General features: G+C 46.0%; 2 protein-coding genes and 1 non-coding gene across 4 annotated transcripts in view; 1 reads left to right on the forward strand and 2 right to left on the reverse strand.

Annotated features, from left to right (window-relative positions):
• The window catches only part of Fntb (farnesyltransferase, CAAX box, beta), a 110,487-nt gene that overhangs the window by 39,607 nt on the left and 58,552 nt on the right, over positions 1–12,328 (forward strand). Inside the window, exons 3-4 of the mRNA XM_008852136.3 lie at positions 7,301–7,373; positions 8,923–9,014. Coding sequence (XP_008850358.1) covers positions 7,301–7,373; positions 8,923–9,014 — 165 coding nt within the window. The remainder of the gene's footprint in view (positions 1–7,300; positions 7,374–8,922; positions 9,015–12,328) is intronic.
• The window catches only part of Max (MYC associated factor X), a 118,155-nt gene that overhangs the window by 5,690 nt on the left and 100,137 nt on the right, over positions 1–12,328 (reverse strand). The window lies entirely within an intron of this gene.
• On the reverse strand, positions 140–272 carry LOC115067539. The gene has a single exon (XR_003846942.1). It is a non-coding gene; the product is annotated as a small nucleolar RNA SNORA9 (small nucleolar RNA).

Raw genomic sequence — 12,328 nt, forward strand, 5'->3', positions numbered from 1 at the left:
TGGAACTCACTATGTAGACCAGGCTAGCCTCGAACTCACAGAGATCCACCTGTCTCTGTCTCCCGAGTGCTGGGACTAAAGACATGTGCCACCATGACTGACCCCAGGTAGTTCTTTTTATGTTTGTTTGTTGTTTTGCAGTTGTCTGAAATTTCTATAACCTTGCTCTGGAGAGAGCAGGGCAAGGCCTCAAACCATTCCAAAACTGTTGTGGGAAGCACTGTAGGAATGCACAGGGTCACTGCAGACCCAAGCACGCTGGAAGCTTGCTAAGGGCTCAGGTAGTTCTTACCGCTTCAGCAAGCTCATCTTTTCATCTCTCGAGGCAAAAGCTTCTGCCTTTGAGGTCTTTGATTTCTTAGTGACTGTAAAGCCCCTTGTCACATTAAAAGAGTCCTCAAAGGAGACAGAAAAGGCTTCCTAGAGTTTCTGTACTTAAAAACATTTTTAGCCTTTATTTTGTGCGTGTATGTGTGTATGTGTGGGCGTGCCTGTAGTTCATGGCATAGAGGTCAGCGCACAACTTGCTGGAGTCAGTTCCTTCCTTCTAGCATGCTGGCTCTAGGGACTGAACTCAGGTTGTTAGGCCTGGTGGCAAGTGGTCATCTCATCAGCCCAAGCTTCTGTACTTTTGAAAGGATTTGTTTAGATTTTTTTTTTTTTTAAATTTTGGTATTTTTGAGACAGGGTCTCCCTGTACCCTCAGCTGTCCTGGAACTCACTACGTAGACCAGGCTGGCCTCAAACTTACAGAGATCCACCTGCCTCTACCTCCCTAGTGCTGGGATTAAAGTTATATGTCACCACGCCCGGCACAAGGATTTGTTTAGTTTTTTTAACTCAGCTCTGTAAAATACCCAGTTGAAGCCTGACATGTGGTATGTGCATGTAATCCCAGCATTTGGGAAGCAAAAGCAGGATGATATTGAGTTCCAGGACAGACAGCAGGATGAAACACTGAGTTGAAATTTATTCAGTCAATTGTCCAAATCCCACTCCTCCTTTCACCTGGCTTGCGTTTCTCAGCCACTGGTCCACCCTCATTAATGGTCCCTTAGGCCTTCCTGGTCTTCTGGTCATTAGACCCATCCTAGCGTTTATTTCCAACCAATCTGCTTACCACTGTCCCTACCCTCCCTGCCTGGGCTGCTTTCCACCTTGCTTGTCCTTCCCATTCACATCACTACTGTTTCTCCTAGTGTCCCAGGAAGGTAATCAAGAGAGCCAGGCATGCAAGCACACGCCTGTAATATGAGCCCTTGGGAGGCTGAAGCAGAGGCCAAGCTGCTCTACATAGTGAGACCCCCTGTCTTAAAAGAAAAAAGTTATAAAGTCAAAAGAAATCACCTAGAAGTGCCTGCTGACTGGCATGACAAACATTTTTATACTCCTTGACTTCTAATTTCTAATCCTTTTGTTCATCTCATGTGGATTTCCTAACATTCACTACTGTAGCCAGTGACAACTCTCCTGTAATCTGGGTGCCTCCTTTCTGAGAAACCAGGCTGCCATCCCACTTGAGTTTCTTCTGTCTGTGCTTCCCCAAACCAGAGTCTTAAATCTGGCTAGTTTCATCATTTCTGTCTCTAAGACGTAGAACTCTTCCTGATTCGCAGGCTCACATCTGCTGCCTGTACTACTTCCCAAATTCTAGGCAACCAATTAATAATAAGCAAGTACAAAGTACAAAGAATTTTATTATTATTGTTATTGTATATGTGTATGTGGTATATATATAGGCATGTGTAGAGAGGTCAGAAGACAACTTTGGAGCCAGTTCTTTCCTTCCACCTTTACACAGGCTTCAGGGATTGAATCAGTTGTTAGGCTTGCAGGGCAGGTACCTACTGAGCCATCTTGCTGGACCTCTTTTTCTTTTTTTTTTTTGAGACAGGGTCTCATTATATAGTCCCAGTTGGCCTGGAACTTGGTATGTAGACCAGGCTGGCCTCCATCTCACAGAGATCTGCCTTCCTCTGCCTCCTGAGTGCTGGGATTAAAGATATGCATTCCCATGCTTGGCTGCTTTGTTTCTTTTTGAGACAGAGTCTTGCTGTATAGCTCGGGCAGTCTGGAACTCCCTATGTAGGCAAGGCTGGCCTTGAACTCTCCATCTTGCATCAGACTCTTGAGTGCTGGGATTACAGGTGTGTACCACCAACTTCAGATTTGTTGCACCTACTTCTGCTTTTCCTTCTTCCCCTTCCCCCTTTCAGTCTCTTCTTTCTCGTCCTCTTCTTCCTTCTCCTTCTTCTTGAATAACATGCTTAATGAGATATAATTCATACATATAATTCATTGAGTTCAAATGTATAATTGGTTTTTTTTTGGTGTTTTTGAGACAGGGTCTCCCTTTAGCCCCAGCTGTCCTGGAACTCACTATGTAGACCAGACTGGCCTTGAACTCACAGAGATCTGCCTGTCTCTGCCTCCAGAGTTCTGGGATTAAAGGCATGCGCCACGCCCGGCTATAATTGTTTTTTTTTTTTTTCAGTATAGTCACAGAGTTGTACAACCATTACCATGGTTACTTTTATAACATTTTCATAATCCCTGAAAGAATATCATTAGCTATCATCCCTAGCTCCTCCATCTTCCCAATTTCTAGGCAACTGATTAATTCACTTTCTGTCTCTTAGGATTTTCCATTTATGGACTTTTCATATAAATAGGGTGTGGTATTTTAGAGCTGGCTTCTTTGGCTTAGCATGTTGTATTCATGGTCACCACTGTTGTGTTTCAGTGACTCCCATTTGCTCTTAGGTTTTGTTTGTTTCGTTTTTGACACAAGGTCTCATGATGTCCTGGAACTCACTATGTAGAGCAGACTGGCTTTGAACTAATAGCAATCCTCCTGCCTCTGCCTCATGAGTACAGATTTATAGGCATGGACTTTCTACCCAGCTTTGCTTTTAGGTTTTTATTTATTATTATTATTATTATTATTATTATTATTATTATTTAATGGGTGTGAGTGTATAGCCTGCATGTATGAAAGTGCACTTTTTTGAGACAGGGTCTCCCTGTAGCCCTAGCTGGCCTAGACTCCCTATGGAGACCAGGCTGGCCTTAGTCTCACAGAGATCTGCCTTTGCCTCCCAAGTGCTGAGATAAAAGGTGTGTGCTACCATGCCAAGCCATGCTTTTAGGTTTTAAGCAACCTCCTTACTGTACTTATAACTTCTGTTCCCTTCCAGTCTGTTTTCTTTCTACCCACTTCCTTGTGTTTTTTAAAAAGAGATTTTACTTTTATTTTATGTGTATGAGTGTTTTGTCTGCATGTATGTAAGTGTACCATATGTGTGCCTGGTACTCACAGAGGTCAGAAGAGGGTGATGGATCCTCTGGAACTGGAGTTAAGGATGGTTGTGAACTGTAATGTTGGTCCTGGGAACAGAACCCACTCAGGTCCTGTAGAGTTGGGTGCTCACTAAGTACCGACCATTGGACTTTCTGAAAGAGAAACCCAGTCTGATCATTCCCTCCTCCTCCTGTATATTTAAAATAGTTTATCTTTTCTTTTCTTTTTTTTTTTTTTTTGGTTTTTTTGAGACAGGGTCTCCCTGTAGCCCCAGCTGGCCTGGAACTCACTCTGTAGACCAGGCTGGCCTTGAACACACAGAGATCCACTGGCCTCTGCTTCCCAAGTGCTGGGATTAAAGGCGTGTACCACCACACCAGGCTTAAATAGTTTATCTTTTTATTTAATGTGTATGAGTGTTTTGCCTGCATGTATGTAAATATACCTGTATTGTGGCAATGCCTATGGAGGCCAGAGGAGGGCATTGTATCTCTTGGAACTGGAGTTAGGGACAGTTGTTAGCCACCATGTGGGTGCTGGGAACCAAACCTGGGTCCTCTGCAAGAGCAGCCGGTGCTCTTAACCATTAAGCCATCTGTCTAGTCCCTTGTTTGGGTTTTTTTGTTTATTTTTTTGAGACAGGGTCTCCTCATAGCCTCAGGTAGCCTGGAGCTCACTATGGAGACCAAGCTGGCCTTGAACTCTCAGAGATCCTCCTGCCTCTGCCCCCTGAGTGTTGGGATTAAAGGCATGCACCACTACACCTGGCTTTGTTTTTGGTTTTTGAGGCAGGGTCTCAGGCAGGTAGCTCAGGCTGGCCTTGAACTTATATTGCAGAAGATGACCTTGAACTCTTCATCCTCTTGCCTCCACAGGCTTAGGACACCACATTTGGTAGTTGTTTTCTGTTTTTCATAGTTTGCTCTCACCACTGCCTTGAGTGTTCACAAAGGTCACTGGCTATTCTCTTGATGGTCATCTTTTTAATCCTGCTATAACACCTGCCATTGTTAAATACTTCCACACAATTCTTTCCTGTGATGAGGCATCGCCGCTGTTCTTCCTCTGCCCCTGTTCCCAGTTTCACTGGCTCCTTGTTTCTGCCAAGCCTTTAAGAATGGTTCATCTCACAGTTCTGACCTCTATCTTACCTTTTATGGCTTTGCCTGTCATTTGGGTAGCTAAACATTCCCAGTCTGTATATGTGATCCAAGTCCCTCTCTGTGTCTCCCATTTTCTTAGCCCATTTTCTGTTGCTAAGACAGAATGCCTGAATGTGAGAAATTTGTTATTTTTTCAAGATGTATTTTGGCTCATGATTCTGGAGAATGAGAAGCCGAAGAGCACGGTAACTGCATCTGGTTGGCTTCTGGGGAGGGCCTGGCGCTCCTTCAGCTCAGGACAGAAAGCAGAAGAGCAAGTGGGTGTGTGGAGAAGAGGCGAAGAGTGAGAGTGGCCTCATAACAAATGGCTCTTGGAAACAACCTAGTCATTCAAGAAAGGCATTAACAATCCCTCTTAATGACTTAATTAATAACCCCTCTTAATAATGCTTAAAGACTCCATCATCTCTCAATACCATTATAGTTTTGTTTCTGAGAAAGGTCTCATGTAGTCTGGCCTTGAGCTTGTACACCTGCTTTAGCATTCTGAATGATGGGATTACAACAGATATGAGCCACCGTGCTTGACTCAGTCAACACACACACACACACACACACACACACACACACACACACACATTTTAAGACAGCTATGTGGCTGAGGGTGACCTTGAACTTCTGATCTTCCTGCCCCCACCTCCCAAGTGCTAGGATATGCCACCATTCCTAGTGTATGTGGTGCTGGCCATCAAACCAGAGCTTCATGCATGCTATATAAGCAGTCTACCAACTTTGCTACATTCCCAGCCCCTCAACACCATTTTGTTAAGAATTAGATTTGTCTCTGCCCACCACAGAGCTTCAGCTTAGCTCAGTTTGTAGACACATAGAAAGTCCTTTTTCTTTCTTTTCTTCCTTTCTTTTTTTGAGACAGGGTCTCCCTGTAGCTCTAGCTGGCCTGGAACTTACTATGTAGACCAGGCTGGCCTTGAACTCACAGAGAGCCGCCTGTCTTTGCCTCCCAAGTGCTGAGATAAAGGTGTGTGCCACCACGCCTGGCTATAAGTTCTTTTCTAAGCACAGTGCTAGCCTTTTTTTCCCCTCAGCTCAGAAACCTTCTGGGCTTCCTATTCTCAAGAAAATGGAGTAAAAACTCCTCAGCTAATATCCACTGTAGAAAGGGTCTTGGCTGCCTCTTCTCTTCAGTTGCCACATTTAGGCCAGATCACCCCACCTTGCACCTTCTCCTACACATTTTATTCTGTGTGCTGTACGGTAGCCCTTAGCTACCTGTAGCTATTTTTAAAGATCACGTTTTTATTTATTTACTTATTTTTGTGTGTGTATGTCATGGTGTACATGTGGAGGTCAGAGGACAACTTAGGGGAGTTGGTTCTCTCTTTCCACCACGTGAGTTCCAGGGATAGAATTCAGGTCAACAGTCTTGGAAGCAAGTGCCTTTACCTGCTAAGGCATCTTGCTGGCCTACCTGCAACTATTTAATTTAATTTTTTTTTGGTCTCTTAAAAAAATATTTTATTTATTATTTTAATTTTATGTGTATGACTGTATTTCCTGCATGTATGTGAGTGCAATGCTGCGGAGGTCAGAAGAGAGCTTTGGATTCCCCTGGAACTGCAGTTAAGGATGGTTGTAGGTGCCATGTGGGTCCTGGGAATCAAATCCGGGTCCTCTGCAAGAGCAGTCAGTGCTCTTAACTGCTGAGCCATCTCTCCAGCCCATTTTGGTCTTTTTTTGAGACAGAGTCTCCCTGTAGCTCCACCTGGCCTGGAACTCACTATGTAGACCAGGCTGGCCTGCCTTTGCTTCCTAAGTGCTAGGATCTAAGGCGTGCATCACCACGCCCAGAATTAGTTAAAATCCTCTCCTTCCTCCTGGGCAGCTTGCCTCAATTCTGCCTCTTCTGCACAGACATTCCTGATCATTCTTTCCTTTGGACCTCACTAGTAGTTTGTTTTTCTCTGTGAAGCCTCTTTATTTCTCCCCATTTTGAATTTACCTCATTTTTAATCCTGCATGGAAGACATTTTTTTGAGGTAGAGACTACATTGATGACTGTATTCTGGGCATAGAACAGTGGGAGTTCTTTAAACAATTGTTGAATTGACCACCTAGAAGAGGGAGTGGTTGTCTTCCCTGTTATTTCTGTAGTCAGCAGGCTCAGTGAACGTCTTGGCATTTTTTTTCCTTCTCTTCCTTCCATAACCACACAGGCTCCCTTTGCAACACCAGGCAGAAAGTGCTGTCTTTCTCTTTGCTGGCGCAGGTGGCCATGGGCGGGCACATTCCATCTATGAAGCCAGTATTGCTTGACCCCAGTGCCAAGGACATGACTGGCTGTGAAATACAAAAAGCACCATCTGGCCAGGGCTGTGGGTCCACATGTGGGAGGTGGAATTTTGGGGCAGGAATAATAGATGGATGACCAAGGGGGAAGCAGGGGACAGTGGAAAAGTGGTCCCAGAAGAAATGACTGAAGTGACAGCAGCTAACCAAGTCAGCCAAGAAGCAACATTCTGAGTTAGAGTGTATATAGCATGGGAAGTCACAAGTTAAACTGTTCTTAGGTCCCAGAGGAATTTTCTGGGTGGACTGTCGGTAAGTAGCTGCATGTGCCCAGTATACACAGTCACCTGCATCAGAAGATGATCCCTATCAGCAGTGTCCAGGCACTCCAGAGAATTCAATGTCTGTCTCTTTTCCCTTGTGTATTCACTCTTTGTAGCTACCGAAGTTGCTGAGTATATCTACTTAGTGACTGCTGTTGATGTCCTAGTGTGTGTGTTTGTGTGTGTGTGTGTGTGTGTGTGTGTGTGTGTGTGTGCAGTGAAGCATGAGCTATTAGAGTGAGTTTACAGGCTCTTTGTCTTTCCAGGCTCATTTTGCAGAGGGAGAAGCACTTCCATTATCTGAAAAGAGGCCTTCGACAACTGACAGATGCCTATGAGGTAAAAAAAAACATTGCCTAGAAACTTTCTGGTACTTCCTGGTAGGTGTGTCTTCCTCCTGTGCTCCTATTTGAGCATAAAAAGCTGTTGGTCCTTACCTGTTGCATATCCACCCATTGTACCATGTGGCTCTGGCAGGAAGCAGGCTGCTGTTGTCATTGCAGGGCCAGGTCTCTGCTTCTGAAAGGGGCAGAACAAGGTCTTTAGTTTTGTGGTCCCTAGAGCTGGTGGAACATCCTCCGTGGGGTGGAACTTTCTTTCATCATTGGATCACAGCATGCTTCCTCCTGACTTCCTTGACATCTAGATAAAAGGCATTTATCTTGCCATCTCTACCCCTTCACCCTGTAAACCGCCCCAGTGTCTCTCCTGGTTAGAGAGCCAGTGTCTTGCCTGCGTTCCTCATTTAATCCTGGTAACTACTCTAGGAGATAGGTCACTGCTTATTTTCTACTTATAAGCAAACAGGCCTAGCAAGATTAAGTTAATATGCTCAAAGGCACATAGCCAGTGAGAGAAGGAGGTGGAATGCAGCACAAGCCCCAGCCCTGACATTTCCTACTTCTGTCACCTGGAAAAATTCATCTCCCCAGACCTCATTCATATACGGAAAACTGGTAACAACTGCCACCTGCCCTGCCAAGCCTGGGATGCTCAGTAGCCATATTTGACTCATATTAGGATCAAGGTCTATCCACATATCACCTTCAGAAGCTTTGCCTTGTTTCTAGGCACACCTAGTCTCTAAGTCCTTAACGCTGTTTCTGCTCATGATAGCACTTGTCCAATGTGCATACATATGCATGTGTTATGTTCACCTCATTCCAGAAAGACATGAAATAATCTGTGCATAGGAATCTGCTGCCTCTACTTCTTAAAATAGCCACACTAATATTCTGCATCCCCAGCATCCTAAGACTCAGAGCCAATTTCCATTCATTACCATGCCCTGCCCAGTGTCTATAGTGCTTGGCACAAATAGATATTTAACAGTTATTTGCTGAATCTATGCATGAATTAATCCAAGAAATACATGTCTGAGATTATGTGTTTTTCTAGTACTAGAAAAACAGCAGCCTTTCCTTGTGTATAAGTTCTCTAAGACCAAGCATGGTGGTATACACCTTTAATCCCAGCACTTGGGAGGCAGAGGCAGGCAGATCTCTGTAAGATCAAGGCCAGCCTCATCTATCTGGTGAGTTCCAGGCCAGCTGGGGCTTCAGGGAGCCCATGTGTCCCAAAAAAAAAAAAGGAAAAAAAAGGAAAAAAGAAACAAAAACAGTTCTCCACTCAGCCTTGCTCGGACACCTGCCAGGGAAGGACCTGTTGAGTTTTAGATTTGTTTCCTATTGTTCTTTTGTCACAGATGACCATGACAGCTCCTGGCTAAGGCCACAAAGCAAAACATCCTTCATTTACTGATTGCTGTCCAAAGCAGGGTGTCTACCTCCCTTTGCCATGCCTCAGGGAGTAAGACAGATGCAGCCTTGTCAACAGTGTCTTGGAATGACTGAATAAAGAATGTGTTTTCTCTCCGTCCCTCTCACAGTGTCTGGATGCCAGCCGCCCATGGCTCTGCTACTGGATCCTGCACAGCTTAGAACTCCTTGATGAACCCATTCCCCAAATAGTGGCTACAGAGTGAGTCTGACTTTGGGGAACCTGGGATGTTTTCTGGAACTCTATATAGAGTTTGAGCTTCCTTTTGTTCCTGTTTTATTTGTGGTGAATGGGAAAAAAGTGTGTTACAAAGAAACCCCTGCCCTTCTCTTGACCTCCAACAACTTCCTGAAACTCCTGCGGGCTCAGAAGGCTGTTATAAGCTGGTGGGTACAACAGTACTTTGAACTCTTGAGAGGAGGATTCTGGTTTCTTCTGTGGCCTTTTCTTTGGGCTCTTGGCTCTGATCTTTGAAAAGAGATTTCACCTCTATGAGAGACGTGATTTCATCAGAAAGTACAGTATGTGTTTGCCAAGCTGCTATAGAAAACCATGTGCCAACTCAGTGAATAAAAATGCTTTTGCCTTCCTTAAGTAGAACCATGGAAGTGGAGTGCCTGGAGGACAGGGTAGCTCTCCACAGGACTGGATGGGTAGCCTTGGTGTACCCATGCCATGACTCACAGTTTTCTTAGACCTCTGACTGATGACTAGTCATGTAAGCAATGAAGATGTATCCGAAGCTGCTTGTGCAGGTGGCATTCATGAAGTGGCACCTCATTCTTAGAAGCTCATTACAGTTTATGTCTATCTTAAGGAAGGAAAACTGATCATGCCTGCAGCCTTAGCGATACCCGGGATAGGGAAGGGCGGCCAGGAATTGAATCTGAGGAGTTCACTGAGAGCAAGCAAGTCGTCTTGGCTTGAGTTCCTCCACTCCCTGGTGCTCCTGGGGGTGAAGAATTTGGGGTGTGAGGCTCCTGAGCCAGGTTTATTTTCCACAGCAGAAGGTGGCAGCTGTGGCAAGACTCATGGAGGCTCACTGGAGCCCTTCCCCATCCCAGAGCCCCTGCCTTGGTCACATTGTCAGGTCAGAAGAACAGAACTCACATTGTCTTATTCATTCTCTCTTAACAATAACCTCTCATTCTTGCCTTCCTGGGCAGGCTGTCTTGTGATGAATGTGGATGGAGAAGATAATAAAGAATCATGCCATTAACCCCTGAGAGACTTAAGATGTGTACTGAGGCAGAGGGGAAATAGGCACTGTTTTTATCATCTGGACATTGCAACAAGCCTGCTTGCTTCCAACATTGGAAGTACAGTTGGACACAGTAACACGAATTTAATTGTCAAAATAAAGGCCCATGTGTTTTTGAAATACCAGCTGAGGGTTAGGATTGTTTGGGAAGTTTTCCTCCACAACTACACAATCAGGTTATATGCTAGATTGGGAAAGTTGCACATAAATAAGAGAAGGGAAAAAAGTAAGGGGGATTTTGTGAGAAATGCACAGAGGCCTGAGAGAAGAGGACACAGACCTGGGTGTATTGCAGAGACAAGGCAGAGCTCCAACAGTGAAGAGCTCAAGTCAGGATCATCTCTTTTTCTAGGGTGTATAATTCGTTTTATTGATGCAGCTTATTTAAGGAAATGTGTCATAGCTGCTTCTGTGGCAGAATCAAGTAGGAAGAGAGGAGCCAGTGAGGTGGCTCAGTGGGTAAAGGTGCCTGTTGCTAAGGTTCCCAGGACCCATATGGTGAAAGGAGAGACCCACATAGGAAAAGATGGCCCTTTAAAGAGCTTTTCACAGTGAACAATAGTAACAGTAAGAGATGCTTTAAAATTTACTTAAGGGCCTGGAGAGATGACTCAGCACTTAAGAGCCCTGGCTGCTCTTGGAGAGGACCTGGGTTCAGTTTCCAGCACCCACATGGCAGCTTAACAACCATCCATAATTCCAGTTCCAGGGGATCTGACACTCTCTCCTGACCTCCACAGGCATTGCATGACATGAGTGCACTTACATATATGCATGCAAAACACTCATATACATAAAATAAAAGTAAATAAATAAAAATTCAAAAAATAAAATTACCCTCTGCTTCCCTGGGCGTGCATGACCCAAAGGCCTCTCTCCTACCCGCAGGCCTCTCTCTCTTTAGGGTAAGTAGATCATGCTCTCTGCGCCTTGACACGTCCAGCCTCATTCACCCTCCCATCTCCCTGGCCCATCTCTCCTCCTAGCCTGGATCCTGTCCCATTCCTTGTCTTGGGGACCCAGACAATTGGGAAACTGCCACTGCTTCCTGAGCCTTTGTATCCAGACCAACCCAGTTTCTTCTCAGGTCCCCAGGAGCACTCTGGGCCTGGCCCCACCCTCACCTCCCTCTACTTCCTTGGGCCTGGAGGATCCACCAGCCTCTTTCCTGGACGCCAGGGCTGACCTTTCCTCTTCCTGATCCTTTGCATCCAGACCAACCCAACTCCTCAGTGCAGCCCCCAGGAGCCCTTGGGGCCTCTTCCTATGGGGTCGCAGGGACTCGGAGTGCCAGCTGCTGGGCGTGGCGCCAGTCTCCCGCGGGCCACGTTGCTGAGGCTCTCTGCTACCGGGGCTGGCGGCTCTGGAGGGCCGCTGTCAGCCGCCTGGGTGGGTTCCGTCCCAAACTACCGAGCACTCCCTCGAGGTATGAGATCCGCTGGCCGCCGGATCTCTTGGGAAGTGCGGAGACGGCGAAAGCAGGGTCTCCGTGAGTCGTGGTTTACGAAGAGACAGCTCTCTCCGGGAAGACTGGATCGTAGGCAGTAAGACACAGAACTCAGCTCAGTACAGCTCCTTTATTCAGTGACTCAGCTCGGCTCCAGGTCTTAGTGATTCAGCTCCGATTAATTAGGGGGAAACCAGGATATTTATACTGTGGGGGCAGTGGCAAAAGCCTTAGTGGATAGGTGCTTTCAGGATGCCCCATTTACATGTGGTGGTGGGCTTCTGCCAGGCTGCCAGACATTGCCTGATTATCACACAGGAAAAACCTGGCAGTTCCTATGCCAGAAGCCATGTATCTATGACGGCTACTTCAAAGATGAGTCAGGAAGAGAGTAGGAAGGCACCATGCTGATAAAAGGAGTCTCTGCATTGAACGCCGAGCCCCGTGGGCTATCCGGACATGGAGAGACTGCTACTTTACACAACCGGGGTCCCCAACATCTTCCCACCCCATCTTCCTTTGCATCTCTGGGTGACACGGCCACCAGCTGCCCTAGAGCAACATCTTTCCTGGGCCTGGCTCCCAGGCCAGTCCAAACCCCAGATTCTGAAGCCAAAATCTTTCCTGGAGGGATCCAGACCTTAGGAAAAAGCCTGAGAGCATCTGATCCTCATCTGATTTGGGCCTCTGTGGGAACTCCTGAAGATAAAAGCAATCTGGCCACTCCAGTATAAAATCAAAAGAGAGAACCGGAAGCTTAGAGGAACCAGATTTTCATGCCCAAAAAGTAAACCACATAAAGTGCAC

This window comes from Nannospalax galili, unplaced genomic scaffold, assembly GCF_000622305.1.
Source record: "Nannospalax galili isolate Female #2095 unplaced genomic scaffold, S.galili_v1.0 scaffold285, whole genome shotgun sequence".
NCBI lineage: Eukaryota > Metazoa > Chordata > Mammalia > Rodentia > Spalacidae > Nannospalax > Nannospalax galili.